Source organism: Populus nigra, chromosome 15 (assembly GCF_951802175.1).
Source record: "Populus nigra chromosome 15, ddPopNigr1.1, whole genome shotgun sequence".
In the NCBI taxonomy this organism is placed as follows: domain Eukaryota; kingdom Viridiplantae; phylum Streptophyta; class Magnoliopsida; order Malpighiales; family Salicaceae; genus Populus; species Populus nigra.
This window is the reverse complement of record NC_084866.1, coordinates 11,315,222-11,331,817: the sequence shown is the minus strand read 5'-3', so window position 1 is coordinate 11,331,817 and position 16,596 is coordinate 11,315,222. Positions and strand designations below refer to the sequence as shown.

The following is a 16,596-nucleotide window of genomic DNA, read 5'->3' as shown; positions in this document are numbered from 1 at the left end:
GCTTTCTGTTTGTCGACCTGATCAAGGTCAATGAAATTGCTTTTTTAAATGCACAAAGTTAATGCAAGATACGGGCATTTAAATTCATTTAGAAATAAAATCCAATCTTAACTCATCTGTAAACCAATATGAAAAAACTCTATTGTATAATTAAATATTTAAAAAATGACATATAATAGATACCATATAAAGTGCATGACTGATGGGATTTGCCTATTGTCCCGAGCTAAGCTGCGAGTTGTGACTTAGATTACAAAACCAATTAGATCCAGTAAGATAGCTTCATCAAATTATATGACATAGAAACAAAAATGATGAAAATAAATAAATCAAATTAAAAAATAAAAAAACAATTATGATGGCCTACATAAAAAGAGTGCTTGCCAAAAAAAATTTATAAAGATTAATTTTCAGACAACACAGTGCTAAATGATAAATTTTTATAAAAAAAATAAAAAAAATCAATTCGAGTTAGTTTGTCAAACATGTGACCCGAGTTGTGAGGCTGAGATAACATTATAGAAAACAAAATGAAAAAAATTACTATGTCTAATTTCCAAGAATTCAAATGTAGAATGACAAAATAAAAGAAAAGTCAATTAAAAAAAAACCTATAAAATCGAGCTACACCGCCAAACCCACAACCTGGATCATGCGAACATAATAACCTAGTAGAAGGCAAAATGGAAAAAACTATGAATTTCAATTCTCAAACTAACCTAATATTAAAGGACGAAAATGAAAAGTTATTCAATCTTAAAAAAATAATGACCTAAAAAAATATTCAAGTCACTCGAGTTAACCCGCCAAACTCGTGACTTAGATCATGAGACCATGATAACCTCTTACAAAGGAAAACAAAGAAAATTATGAAACTCAATTCTAACAAACCCAATGTTGAAGGATGAAATTAAAAAAGAAAATTGATGTAAGAAAAAAACCAATGTCAACCCGAGTTAACATTTCAAACTTGTGATCCGAGTCATGAAACCAGAATCACCCAATTAAAAAACACACTCAATTCCTAGCTAACACAATGTCAAATGAAAATATTGAAAAAATAATCAATTTTAATGAAGTAACTAGATCAAAAAAGTAGAAATCAAAATAACGACGATCAAATTTAAAGGGAAAAAAACCAAAATGAGAGGACATATTTGTTTTTTGGCATAACAGTGTGCCTTCAATCGTCATACGCGCCGTATCATCTAGAAGAACTCACCATGATGCTCCTAACGAAACCAACGGTAGCGGTGTTCCACCACTGAAGGTAGACGCACATGCCTCCAAAAAGCGATGACTAGCCTCCACACACGCCAACTAATTTGCATTGCCAATTTACCCTAGCCCACTATAGGTTTTTTACTTTCAATTTTTATCATTTAACACTTCATTGGTTTGCATCAACATAATTTTATTTTATTTTGCCAAATCAAGTATCGATCAAGTGCTAAATTTTTCTTTTGACGTCAAGAGAACCCTATATATAAGTAACCAAAACAAACTATCAAGTCAAATCCTAAAGAAAAAGTTACTGTGAAAGGATCAAATTAGAAAAAAATAGTTGGGTGACAAAAGAAACATTTCCTTGACCATGTAAATCAATCCCTGATATTAGGAATGATGTTAGGAATGAAATTGAATTTCATATTTTCAAATTTCCTAACATCGCAAAGTTCCCATACACATGCATAAGAATCAATCATAAAGGCCAATCTCATATCAACACAATGTTAAAAAACTAAATAAAAAGAAAAAAAACGACAAAAAAAAACTCAAGGACCAAAAAAACAAAGCTTTCACTATGCAAATCAATAGTGCAAGCTCTCAAAAAGCACAATAAAACACTAATGCCCTTTATTTTTATAATTTAATATATATAAAAATAGCATATAGTAGACACCATATACAATACATAATTGATGAGATTTGTTTAATCATAAACACAAATTCTTCTCTTTATGGTGTGAAAAAAAATGGTTATTAGAGAAAAAAAATCTACATATTAACATTAAACGTAGCTCAACATCTTAACTTGGATATTCTCTAATCGTATTAGTAAAACTTATTAATATTTTTTTTAAATAATTTCATTTTATAGTTTTTTAAACAAGTTTAAAAAGATCATTTTTCGAGTCACCTCGGGCTTGGTCTTATATCTAATGAAAAAATTAAATCCCAAAGATATTAAAATATTATGTTAATGATGTAATAATGAGTTAAATATAAAGGATCTGCAATGACTGCATTAATTAATGTTGTGTTTTTAGTCCTCAAGCAAATAGGATGGACTACATCAATCGCTCTTCCCATGAGCCAACTCATCAAGGGTCCTGTTATGGTAATTGTAATAAAGCATTTAATCAACCATCTAGGTGATGGCCTAGTGGTAAGAGCTTGGGATTAAGAGGTTTGCTCCCTCTGTGGTCTCAGATTCGAGCCATGTGGTTGCTCATATGATGACCACTGAAGGCTTACATGGTCGTTAACTTCAGGGCCCGTGGGATTAGTCGAGGTGCGCGCAAGCTGACCCGGAAACCCACGTTAAACTAAAAATAAATAAAGCATTTAATCATTTCCTTAATTTCGCATTAAAAATGATTGAAACATAAAATCATGTTCGAAACATTGTCTCATTAATTGCCAACGATTGACAACCGAAGCATGTTCGAGAAACTTACATTATTAAAAAAAACTTATATTATTAAAAAATTCACTCAAAAACTATAGAGATAAATTTATTTAATATCTCTATCTTCATCTCTGAAACTAAATATGTTTTTATCTTTTTTTTTATGTGTTTTTTTACTTAAGATACCAACTAAACATACATGAATAATAAATAATATATACTCTGTAAGCATCCAAAAGGTGCTTTAAGACAATTGAACCAAAAAACAAGAACAATTTTCTTTACGTTTAAATATCATGTTTTATTTTTTCAACAATTAACTATAATATAAAAGGCGAGGTGAAAGCACTCTTCACCATGCCATTATCCACACAAAAATATATTCTTGTGGATTATTACAATGATTTTTTTTTGTCCCTATATTTTTTTTTCAATTATACCTTTATAGACCTAAATTGATGACAATTAAAGTTAATTTATTGAGGAATGCATGATTCAAATACATAGAACGAAAGTGAAAAGGATAGAGAAAAGCAGTGGTTGTTTCAAAATTAGAATAAAAAAATTACTTTGATCCTTAAACTTTCAAATTATAAACTTTAGATTCTCAATATTTTAAAATATTAATTTTAGTACAAGACTTCATTTCCTTATTTCTTGGTCTCTAATTTGAGAGAGGAGAGGGAGAGTAGTTGAATTCCAAAAGTAGAAAGAAAAAGTCACAGTTGACACCGATTCTAGCCACAAAAAAAGAATAATTTTGGTGTCAATAAGTTCTATTAAACGAGGAGAATTTAGTTTAGGTATTCTTTGCCCTTAACCTTGCCTTAGATGATAGATTTAAGCTCAAGAAGTTCTGTTTTTTTTTTATTTCAGATTTTCAGTGTGATTTTTGGGTTCCCCAAGTCTATGAATAGGTTTTCCAAGGTGTATAGAGTGTTTTTGAATTAAAAAAATGATTGAAAATAGATTTTTTGAACATAAAACACCTATAACTTGACTTTTTGGTTGTTGAAATGTAGGCAAAGCAGGTAACGCATTGTATGCTATTTTTTTCTAAAAAAACTTAAAGGTGGACGTCACGCTGTCCACCCAAATAAAATAATTAAACAAGCCTAGTTGCATGGGTTGCTCTAAGTGTGTGCTCCAAGGCCAACCAGGCCCATGCTTAGGTTTTTTTCTCTTTTTTTTAATTATTATTCTTTATCAATTTAATCATGTATAATAGGATTTTTGTTGGTGTTTTTAATTTTTTTTAATTTTATTATTTAATATTTTATTAATTTTTAATCGCACAATATAATTTGTTTCAATTTGATATTTGTAAGTTTGTCATGATTTCAAGCAAATACTCCAATATTTAATTAGTTCTTAATCTTGTGAGGATATTAAATAAAAAATTATAAAAAATTGTTGAACTCGTTTGAGTTCATGATGAAATTCAAAAATTTAAATAGTTAATTTTAATTTATTTAAAATTAATTTTGTAATTTATTCCAATTACATGAATAATTCTCTACTTATTTAATTAAATAAATTTATAAACTTTTCACTTCACTGATTAAGTCCGAGTCAGCAGAATGGTTCCAAGAATAGAATAGAACTAGTTACATGCCCCGCGCGATGCCGCGGGTCAATTATTTTTTGCATTTTAAAAATAGTCAAGATCTAAAAGTATTAGGTTTTTTTGCAAAGTTATATCCAAGAGTTTCAGGTTTGGTTGCAACGCCCGACTCAAGAATAATGTTTATAATATTAATAATAACATTAAACTTGGGTTAACCCTTAGCTTAAAAGTGTCTGGACTGCAATACCAGACCCAATAGCATTGGACGTGAGTCTGGCTGCAAGGTCGTGTCATAAAAGTGTGACAATTAAATAGATTAGTTAAAAAAAAACCAACATGAAAAAAAAAACTAATGAAAAAAATATGAATTAATTGGGTTAACCCTTCAAACCAAGTTAACCTGTCATACCTTGAATTCACATCGTGAAAGTTTGATAATTAAAAAGAAAAAAACAAATTAATGGGTTAACCCAGAATTAACTGGGCTAACTCGTCAAACCAGGTTAACCTGTCAAACCCGGAATCCGTGTAATGAAAGTTTGATAACTAAATAGAAAAAAATTTAACATTAACAATTTAAATTAAAAGAAAAAAATTAATTAAAAAAAAAAAAATAGGCATCAACCTTTTCACTATGGACTGCACTGTGCAGTTCACGGTCAAAGGCATAAAAAAAAAACTAAAGGCATCAGTCGAGAACTATTTAGAAAAAAATTTAATATTAATAAACTAAATTAATTAAATAAAATTAATTAAAAAGAAAAAATAAAAGAAAAAAAACCTCTAAGAAGAAAAAAAAACTAAATAGAAAGAAATTTAACATTAACAAACTAAACTAAATGAAAAAAAAATAATTAAAAAGAAAAAAAAGCAAAATATAAAATAAAATTCAGGTTAACTCGTCAAACCAAGTTAACCCGTTAAACCCGGGATCCGTGTCATGAATGTCTGGTAACTAAATAAAAAAAAAGTGAATATTAACAAACTGAACTAAACAAAAAAAATTAATTAAAAAGAAAAAAAATCCGGGTTAACTCGTCAAACCATGTTAACCTGTTAAACCCAGTATTTGTGTCATGAAAGTCTGATAACCAAATAAAAAAATAACATTAACAAACTAAATTAAACAAAAATATTTATGAAAATAATAATAATAAAAATTGACGGGTCAACCCGGAATTAACTGGGTTCACCCGTGAAACCAGGTTAACCCGTGAAACTCGGGATATGTTTCATGAAAGTCTAATAACTAAATAGAAAGAAATTAAATTAAACAAAAATATTTATGAAAATAATAATAATAAAAATTGACGGGTCAACCCAGAATTAACCAGGTTAACCTGTGAAACTTGGGATATGTGTCATGAAAGTCTAATAACTAAATAGAAAGAAATTTAACATTAACAAACTAAACTAAACGAAAAAAATTAATTAAAAAAAACAAAGAAAGAAGCAAAAAAAATCCAAAAAGCATAAAAAAACAGCTAAAAAAACTTAGATAACTTAAAAAAAAAAAACACCTAAGGAAGGAATCAGTGTTTTACTGTGGACTGCATTGTGCAGTCCACAGTAAAACACTGATTCCTTTTAGCTATATACTAGCTTTGATACCCGCACGATGCCATGACTCATTTTTTTTGCATAAAAAATATGAAAAAAAATAAAAATTTAAAAATCTTGGGTTTTTCTGCAAAGTTATACCTAAGAATCTTGGGTTTGGCTGCAACGCCTGACCTAAGAGTAATATTTATAATATTAATAATAAAATTAAACTTGCATAACACAAGTTTAAGTGAGTCTGACTGTAACACCGGACCCAAGAATACTGGATGTGGATCTGGCTATAAAATCGTGTCATAAACGTGTAATAATTAAATAGATTAATTAAAAAAACAAAGAAAAAAAATCAACAGGAAGGAAAAAACTAATGAAGAAAAAGAAAAAAAAACATTGAATTAATTGGGTCAACCTTTTAAACCAGGTTATCGTTTAAAACCTGGGATTTACGTCATGAAAGTTTGATAACTAATTAGAAAAAAAATGATGGGTTTACCTAGAATTAATCGGGTTAATCCATCAAACCAAGTTAACTCATCAAGCTCAGGATACGTGTCATGAAAGTATGAAAGTCTGATAATTAAATAGAAAGAAAATTAACTTTAACAAACTAAACTAAATGAAAAAAATAACTCGTCAAATCAGGTTAATCCATCAAACCCAAGATTCGTATCATGAAAATCTAATAACTAAATAAAAAAAATTTAACATTAACAAACTAAATCAAACAAAAAAAATTCATTAAAAAAAATAAAAAGAAAAAACAAAAGAAAAAAACAGTTATATCATATAATACAATATAATAATAATAATAATTATAATTATAATGAAAAAACATGGGGAAAATTTAAAAAAATGAAAAAAAAAAGTGGGGAAAGCTAAAGCTAAAGCTAAATTCTCAACCAATTCAATATTAAAAAAATAAATTTAACAAAGATAATTTTAAAAAAAACATGTGGGGGAAACATTGTAGCCAAACAAAAACCATGTAAGGGAAACACTGTAGTAAATCCATAGTATTTTTTTTTAAAAAAAGCTACAAAGCTAATCTCTCAACCAGCTCAATATATAAAAAAACCCGACAAAGGCTATCTAAAAAAAAAGAAGTCAATTTTGGGTAAAAGAAATGAAAAAAAATGTACAAAAAAGGAAACAAAAAGGAAAAAAAAAACACGTGGGGAAAGCTACAGTGTTTTAAAGAAAAAGATAAAAAAACTAAATTTTCAACCAGCTCAATAGTAAAAAAATAAAATTAACAAAAATAATTCTGAGAAAAACAAAACCAAAAAAAGAAAATATGTAAAAAATGACAATTTTGGAAAAAAAGAAAAATAAAAAACAAAAAAAAATATGGGGAAAGCTAAAGCTAGATTATTAGCCAGCTCAATATTAAAAAAATAAATTCGATAAAGATAATTTTTTAAAAAAATATATGGAGAAACACTGCAGCAAAACAAAAACTATGTAGGGAAAACTTTGTAGCAATCCATATTGTTTTTTTGTTTAAAAAAACTACAAAGCTAAATTCTCAACCAACTTAATATAAAAAAAATAAAATCTACAAAGACCATTTTGAAAAAAAAAGAATAAAAAAATCATAAATAAAAAGAAAACAATGTATGAGAATATTATAGCAATTCACAATGTTTTAAAAAAAAAACTACATAGTTAAATTTTTAACTAGTTCAATATTTAAAAAAATTAGCAAATATAATTTTGAAAAAGAAATTTAAAAAAAAAAGAAACAAAAAAAGAAGAAGAAATCAATTTTGAGTAAAATAACAAAAAAAACATGTAAAAAAAACAAAAGCAAAAAAAAAACTGCTCCAATGAATATCTCATGCATTTTAGAGTTCTTTAATAATAATATAATATAATAATAATAATTATAACATAATACTTATAATAATATAATATATTAAAAATGAAAAAGTGAAAGGCGTGGGAAAACTACAGTAGTTTTCCACGCCTTTTAGAGTATTTTTTAATTAATATAATAATAATAATAATAATAATAATAATAATAGAGACAGGAGTGGAAAATAATTTGAAAGCTTTGAAATTGGGCCTATGAACCGAAGAAATTATGGCCTTAGAGAAACAATCTTAACTTCTAATGTTCCAACTGGGATCAAATTCAGTGTGAACACAACTGTTTTCCTGTCAAAAAGAACACGATCGCTTTGTTTTGTTCTAGGCACAACAGTGTCCCAAGTGGGAGCCCGCTGCTGATTGGTGGTGTTGGTAATTAAAATCTTAATTTTGCTGCAGCGACATTAAACAAATATTAATGGGTCAAACTTTTTTCTTACTATACAACAGTCTTGTAGGGTTCCCCAAATTGGACACCATTATTTATTCCCAGCTAAGCATAAACAAAGGTTAAAAACAAAAAAACCCAGTCTGTTAAACTCAGTGAATGTCTGATTCCTCATTTTCAAGACTCAGAAAAGAGCACCAACCAAATCTATCACTCACCCATCTCCAGCTAACACTCTCTTCGGTTTCAGTAGTTCAGATTTGTTAGTGTACACCAAAAGATTTTATGGGTTTGCTAGGGTTTTAGGGAAAGATCAGATTTTTAATTTTTCTTGCTAATGGAGTTGAAGAAGGAGAAGCTTGTAATGTAAGTTTCTTTTATTGTTTTGTGATCTTGCTTTTGTGTGTTCTGTTTGTTTCTCAGCAAATGCTTTGTTTGGCTGCTAATACCCTGAATTCCTGCTTTACCGGAGGCTCATAGAACTCTTTTGTATAGGTGGGATTTCGTCCTTACAGTGAGCTGGATAACAAATTGATATGAATTTTGTGATTTTTTGGAATATGTTTCTGGTTTTGTTTCACAGTAAAGAACAACTGCTGCTTTTAATTGTTTAAGTGCTGATAAAATTAGTAAAGTTTGGATCTTTCATTATTTGGTTGCTGGGGAGGCCAAGATCTTTTGTTTCAATTGGTTGAAATAAACCTTGAGCTTTAATATTCTAGAAGCTGAATTAACTATTGAAGTCAACAGTTTATTCGCTCAAGTTCATTTCTTGACAAGTATACTTCTGTTCCTAGGTGAAATGCTAATGGGATTGCACTCGCAGTTTGGAATTTTCCACTAACAATTTGGCTCGACAATTTGTAGGTTTTATTCTGATGGAAAACATGACAAAGAAATCCTGTGGGGAAAAAATGACCCGATACGCTTAGAAAAGTCATCTTCTGTTGATAAGGTCTCATCTTCATTGCTAAAAGCAGACCATATGATTGTGGGTGGTAGAAATAAACTCAATGGCAATTCCGAAATTGGAAGGTCTAAGGTGTTTCCAGAGGACCTTGCCCCATGGCGTCAGAGAATACTTGACCCTGGAAGTGATATTGTATTGCGATGGAACAAGATTTTCCTTTTCTCATGCTTGATGGCACTTTTTGTTGATCCGTTGTATTTTTACTTGCCCACTGTTGGAGGGGCAGGGGAATCTTCATGTGTGAATACAGACTTTAAGTTGAGAATTGTTGTGACCTTTTTTCGGACTATTGCGGATCTTTTTTATTGGTTGCACATGCTTATAAAGTTTAGGACTGCTTATGTTGCACCAAGCTCTCGCGTCTTTGGAAGGGGCGAACTCGTCATGGACCCAAAGAAGATTGCAAGGAGATATATTAGGTCTGACTTCTTCATTGATCTCATTGCTACTCTGCCTCTCCCTCAGGTATCACTTTTTAATAATTGTTGTTTTACAGTTTAAGCACGCTTCACTTGTGGTCCTTGTTGATTCAATTTGACTAGTGGCCAGAGTAAAATAAACAGAGAATTTGGACAGATGTAGAATGCTCTGACAATAATACTCGCCACATGAACTTGATTCTAATTTTTAAACAACATAGCTTTTCCACCTTGAATATGAATCTGTGTTAGTTACTTGAATGTTATAGATGTTAAAGTCAAAAGCATTTAACTGAAGGATTTTATCTATAATTCACTAGGGTTCTACTAATATATCAGAGGCTTCAACTATAGGCAACCAAATGGGCCCCTCCCGTTTGAAGAGAACAAAAGCCACGCACAAATTAAACAAACTGTATAGGGTCATCTACAAATAAAGAATGCCCTGAACGATGCAATTTACTTAAATGGAGTTGGTTTCACATGCTTATTATTGACATTTATATACACTTTGTAGAAATTAACATATATATGTCTCCTTCCTTAAAATCTCTATGTTCTAATAGTTTTTTTTCCTTATAAATGGAGAGGAATAATTTGGAAAAGTTGAATAAGGGTAGAAGATAATTCAAGTTCCATGTCGATGTTAAGGAGAGAGTGAACAAGAGTGGATTTCACTTGGAGCTCTTGGGGATCATGGAGGAAATGATGATCCCGATAATTGAACAATCTTTTTGGTTGTTCAATCCTTTCTCAAGTGTGTTCCTTTGTCTCTGGTGTTCTTTTTGTAAACCAATCAGACATGGTAAGAGCAGAGGAAGAGAATTTGGAAAATAGTAAATGAAAATTAATAGTGGAAGTAGGATTTTATTTCACCAGACATCGAATGAAATGAAAAATGAACTTGATGAAATATTAGGTCATAACCCTCCTAGTTGTAGGGAGATTTGAGAGAATCCACAAGAGAGTCACGTGGTTTTTTACTGGCTTTCATTTGGAAATATGGGAAAACAGAAACAGAAAAACAATCTGAACTTTGTAGAAGCGATTCTCCCATAGAGCATGTGGTGTTTAGAAGTCTGTTCTGCACCTCAAGGTATGGAAAAGTTGGGTTTCATATATGGCCTCTGGGAAATTTAAGAGAAGCATAGGTAGTGTTATGTGGTCAAGTGCTGGCTTTTATTTGCAATTATGGTAAAATAGAAACAGAGAAACAATTATTCAGAAATCCCATTCCACATCTCTTCAAATGGAAAAGTTGTGCTTATGTTGTCCTCTAGAAATTAGTACATTGTCAACCAGCGCTGCTAGAGTTTTGTGAGCTACCTCTTTTATTTGATTTTGATGGATTACAAATAGACATGTTTCAGCCACGTGCAGCATAAAACTTTAGCTGTGTCATCGAGGAAATAGGACAGCATTCAAGAAAATCTGAATAGGTGAACTCGAAATATGTTTGGCTATGGGAATGATTTGATCTCAAAATATCTCATATATATATAAAATCCAAAATAGCACAGGATGGGAAAAGGAAACTATCAAAACCAAATTGATGGTGGGTTAAATTGCAGAGGTATAAGTAGATTGCCAAGGTATTATGGGTTCTTTTATTTTCTTCAGGGAAGGGCGACTGGGATGTATGTGGAGAGACCAGTTTTTTTAGAAGAAGCTTAAGACTTGCAGCATCTTGGCTTCCAAGATTAATAAATAGTGTGGCAGATGGTGTGAATTATAACTGAGTTTACTTTGACAATGGGCATCATATGTGAACTTACCTGCTGTTTCTATCAGGCAAACATTTTAGAGAGGAAATGAAAGAAACTCAAACAAGCCAGAAAACCATGCAATGAAGTAAAAATTTGCCTCTCTTATGACTTCTATCCGTAGGTATTATTGCTTGCTTGTTTTTGAAATACATTCCTGCATCTGAAAACATTACGAAGGCAAACCTGCTTAGCTTCCTCATCTGCACTATTGTTAGTTTCAATTTGTAAATGTTGAACTTTTTAGTCGCATCTGTTTCAGAAGTCTGGCCTATAAAAAAGGAAAGCATAATTGATTGAAATTTACTGCAGATTGTCATATGGTTCGTTATACCAGCAACAAGAAGCTCTCGAACTGATCATAAGAACAATGCCCTTGCTTTAATTGTTCTGCTACAATATGTTCCCAGATTATATCTCATTTTTCCATTGAGCTCAGAAATTATTAAAGCAACTGGAGTGGTTACCAGGACAGCTTGGGCTGGGGCTGCATATAATCTGTTACTATACATGTTGGCCAGCCATGTATGTTTGATTTTGTCTTCTTGTTGTTGCTACACGCTTGGTTTTTCCAGTGCTACGACTTCAATTTTTTTTTCTTATCATTACTTCTCTTTTTTATGCAGGTTTTAGGGGCTTCATGGTATTTGCTATCAATTGATAGGTATACGTCATGCTGGAAATCACAATGTAGAAAAGAAAATAGTCCTGTCAAATGCTTGCTCGCTTATCTGGATTGTGATACTTTCAACGATGGCGAACACAAGGCCTGGGCAAGTGGTACAAGTGTTTTCAAGAACTGTGATCCTGATAATGACATAGAGTTCAAATATGGCATATTTGAAAATGCAGTTAAAAAAAATGTCGTATCCTCCAACTTTATTGAGAAGTATTTGTATTGCTTGTGGTGGGGTTTACAGCAGCTAAGGTATACTTTTGCACACACCATACATTCAGAATTTTGTATCTCAATTTGGTTTCAATTTCATTGCATGATTGAATCTCTCTATTGCAAGATGTTCTTCCAAATACTATATGGCCTCAATTATGATACTAGAATAGAATATTCAGTTTATTATTATTTAATTATATGGAAGAAATGATATAGATATCCCAATGCTAATTTGCATTAACATGTACAATTGTCAGACATCGGTGTATTGATGTGGACTATCTTTGAAAAAGGTTACTTTTTTCCGACATCTATTTGATATATGTTACTGGTTTAATTAATTGATTTATTTTAAATATAATTTGGATATAATTTAATATATTGACAATTTAAGGGGAAAAGGTAACCTCATTACATAGGGAATGTGCGTGCGTTGTAGTTTTCAATAAATTGAAAGAAGAAGAAAGAAAGGTCTCTTATTCCTCTTCATCTATATGGCTTGGAACACCGTTTGGGATTTGCCACAAATCTGGCCTTTGACTTCTCTCATGAACCACACCATCTGCACATGACGCAATAGGGAGAGAGTCATAGTCAAAGAAAAGTTTTGATTAACTGGAGAGAATGCATACTGGAACAAATATGTGGTCATATTGAAGCTAAGGAGTGATAAAAGGGCAGTCAGGAGTGTAGACCTCACTTTACCCCATTCATCCCTAGACAGAATAATGTAAGTATGTTATGAAACATGTATTTAGACTGTAAAAAAAACCCAAGCACATAGTTCAACTACATACCACAAACAGAGGAACTGGATGTTAGAATGAGTAGAATGCATTCTGGTAGCATTTGAATATCAAAATAACTGCTTCAGTGTGTTGATTGATGGCTTGATATTCCCTGTTCTTTTGGTTATCTGGAAGAAGTGGCCATACTGTAGTTTTTTGGATTAATTATGCCTTTTTAATGTTTAGATTTTTTTTATTCTTTTAAAATCTGACACCTAGGTCCCCAACTTTGCAAAATCATATTGGAATACGACAAGATGCTTATTATTTTTGAATAGAACATTTGATGTACCAGATTATTTGCTATCTTAATGTATTCTCTAAACTCAAAAATTAAGAAACTTATGTGAGCATGGGCTATGGTAGCTAATGTCTTATACTTTCTTATTTCAGTTCATATGGACAGAATTTGTCAACTAGCACATTTATTGGGGAGACATCATTTGCCGTACTCATTTCAATCTTGGGTCTTGTTTTATTTGCCCATTTGATTGGCAATATGCAGGTATCATTAGTGCTTTATGTTTGAGTTTCCACCTCTCAATCTTCCAACTTGCTTTCTCTTTTTGTCTGACTTTTCCATTTCCTGGTATTTCTTTCTTTCTTTTTTCTGAACTTTGAAGACATCTCTTCATGGCGTTTGCTAAAGTTCTCCTTATTCTTGTTCCCAAACTTGTTCCATCTTATTAGTATAAACAATATGCAGTATATCATCTTCAATGTTTAATTAGGAGGTGGGAAGGCAGGCTGTCAACTATAATTGCTATTTAGTAATTTTCTTGTCTCATATGTCGAGGTATTTCTGGGACCCACTTGATGGTTTTCATGACTGTGATGAACTTCATTTAGAATTCAGAAGCCACGCTACCATCTTCCAATATATGTCTTTGACTGATTGACCTGTGATGAACCTTTTCTCTTCTTTGTCTGTCCTTGTTTACCAATTGCTTTAGTAAGAGATAAGATATCATCTTGTCAGGTTCTATTTTAGTACCACTGCTAAATCCTTTTCGCCCCTCTTTTCATAGCTTAGTACTTTTGATGTTGCCTTGATCTTTCTGTCTCAACTAAATATTTAAAGAAACTTTTGAACAAACTTTTGAAAGCCAAATGGACCACCCTTGTGTTAATCTTTTATCTGTTACTTTGAAGAGCCTTTTTTCTGGTGCAAAATCTTCACTTGTTATCAAGATATTGCAAGTTGAAGGCGAATGAATGGTCTCTTCATGCAGAAGTTCTGAAGAATAAAGATTGCCTCTTTAAGTATTTTGTGTTATCCTACTTTGGCTGGATAAAAATCTACTGGCAGCATTTATATTTATTACTTTATGACCTGGTTTAATGATTTCACATCTGTTTTATGACGTAGACATATCTTCAATCTCTCACTGTGAGACTGGAAGAATGGAGACTCAAGCGAAGAGATACCGAGGAATGGATGAAGCATCGCCAACTCCCTGAAGATCTGAGGAAACGGGTTCGATGTTTTGTTCAATACAAGTGGCTTGCAACTCGAGGAGTCAATGAAGAATCCATACTACGTGGCCTACCTGCTGATCTTAGACGTGATATCCAGCGCCACCTATGTTTGGACCTTGTTCGACGTGTATGTCTCTATCTGAATATTTAATCTTTTAGAGGTGAAAACACTCGTGTCTGTTTGTCTTTAGTCATTTCTGCCCCGATATAGGGTGCTGAGCTGCATAGGTATTTCAGAGTGGCATTTCATGATGGCTTTTATGTTCTAGTTTGACTTTTGTTATATATGAGCCTTCTTGTCTGATTTGAGCATGGGTTTCTTTCTTTATTATACTCTATGAATCAATCATTGTGAGGTCCTGAATGCAGTTTTTCACCACAGTATTAGGGAATTGTACTAGATGGACGTATGTCAAGTAGAAAATCATCAATATGTTCATCAATCAAATGCATCTTTTTCCTAGGAAGTTCTGCTTTAGATAATAATTTTTGGGTCTTGAGTCTTGAATCTTGATTTTGATTCTGTACGTAAACTGATTATGCTTCCATAAGTTGATAAACCTTGATTGGATATGGTAATCAATTCAGTTCACTCTGTTAGCATAATAATCCAATTGCTTTTCTTGTTTCTAGGTGCCCTTTTTCTCACAGATGGATGATCAACTGCTTGATGCAATATGTGAGCGTCTAGTTTCTTCCCTGAGCACTGAAGGCACGTATATTGTTCGAGAGGGTGATCCTGTGACAGAAATGTTATTTGTTATTAGAGGCAAACTGGAGAGTTCCACTACCAACGGTGGCAGGACAGGTTTCTTTAATTCTATCATGCTGAAACCTGGGGATTTTTGTGGAGAGGAGCTACTTTCATGGGCTTTGCATCCAAAATCATCCCTCAACTTGCCATCATCAACACGAACAGTCAAGGCTCTAAATGAAGTTGAAGCTTTTGTATTGAGAGCAGAAGATCTCAAGTTTGTTGCCAACCAATTTAGACGCCTCCATAGCAAGAGGCTGCAGCATACATTCCGATATCATTCACATCATTGGAGGACATGGGCAGCCTGCTTCATACAGGCTGCTTGGCGTCGGCACAAGAAAAGGATGGTGGAAAACAATCTCACCATGTCAGAATCCTTTGCATTGAATGAGAGAGAGGCTACTGAACCTGAGGAAGAGGATGGGGCTCATTTTTCAGATCGATCAAATCCTTCCCAGGCAAAACTGAACCTTGGGGTCACAATACTAGCTTCCAGATTCGCTGCCAACACAAGGAGAGGTGCTCAAAAGATCAAGGATGTTGAGATGCCAAAACTACCGAAGCCCGAGGAACCTGACTTTTCATCTGACGTTGATTAGTGTTTGAAGCAGTCTAATATATGATACCAACTAGTGTCTCTACTATGGTCAAAATTAGTTTCAGATGCTTGTCAGAGAACTTTCCACCCGATGGAATCCAAGGTCTCACTCGTACGTGAGGGAGGAGAACAGTGGGGTGGGATTGGATTTTCTAGAATTGGTCCGGTAATTGTATATTTTATTTAAATTATGCCCTCATCAGAGGTGATTAATGAGCCATGGAATTTGCTTGCTCTAGCTATCTTTCAAATTGGTCCTTGTATCCATTTGGCTGTGCCATGGATTGCAAAATACACGGACTTAAGCTTGTATCATTTGTATATTTGACCACATCCTCTTGAGTATAATTAAATATGGTCAGGTAAATGCCAGTTCGTGCTGTGAGACAAACTTCAAAGTGCCATTTATAATGGTGGCTATGATCAATATAAACTTCAAAGTGCCATTTATAATGGTGGCTATGATCAATATGGACAAGTTAATGTCACGTTTCAGACTTAGACACCGTTTGACATTGCGTTTGTAACTGTATTTTATTAAAATTTAATTTTTTTTTTGTTAAAATTGAGTGCGATTTGAACTTTTTGGATCGTTTTGATGTGCTGATGTCAAAAATGATTTTTAAAAAATAAAAAAACATCATTGATATGTATTTCGGTACAAAAAACTATTTGAAAAGCATCCGCAACCACACTGCCAAACACGCTCTTAGAGCTGCTCGAGTGGACTATTTTCAAACACAGCCACGTGTTATTTCAAAATGGAACTAAAATTTTTGGCAGAAACAGGGAGCTGTTGCTTGATTTAGAAACTAGTTATGTCAGATGAAGTCTCTTCCTGAAATGCCAAAGAAAAGCTACAAGAATGACCATGGTACAAATGCTGGGGGCATAACTCTGGAGAAACGAAAAAC

General features: G+C 32.3%; 1 protein-coding gene across 2 annotated transcripts; it reads left to right on the top strand.

The window, feature by feature from the left end:
• Positions 1-7,915: 7,915 nt before the first annotated feature.
• LOC133674445 (cyclic nucleotide-gated ion channel 17-like) lies at positions 7,916-16,054 on the top strand. Of its 2 annotated transcripts, XM_062095546.1 has the most exons (7): positions 7,917-8,382; positions 8,884-9,451; positions 11,481-11,693; positions 11,795-12,096; positions 13,242-13,353; positions 14,218-14,454; positions 14,961-16,054. In XM_062095546.1, the coding sequence occupies exons 1-7, from the start codon at positions 8,354-8,356 to the stop codon at positions 15,681-15,683; spliced, it is 2,184 nt and encodes a 727-aa protein (XP_061951530.1). In that variant the 5' UTR covers positions 7,917-8,353; the 3' UTR covers positions 15,684-16,054. The 2 variants fall into 2 exon arrangements, with proteins under 2 accessions (XP_061951531.1, XP_061951530.1); XM_062095547.1 differs by lacking the exon at positions 11,481-11,693 and having other exon boundaries at positions 7,916-8,382.
• Positions 16,055-16,596: the final 542 nt, after the last annotated feature.

Bases quoted from the DNA above. Each gene is read 5' to 3' on its own strand.
- LOC133674445 (XM_062095546.1), top strand. From the start codon at position 8,354: ATGGAGTTGAAGAAGGAGAAGCTTGTAAT. The intron at 12,097-13,241 runs GTATACTTTTGC...TTCTTATTTCAG, and splicing joins TGGGGTTTACAGCAGCTAAG to TTCATATGGACAGAATTTGT. The intron at 14,455-14,960 runs GTATGTCTCTAT...TCTTGTTTCTAG, and splicing joins GTTTGGACCTTGTTCGACGT to GTGCCCTTTTTCTCACAGAT.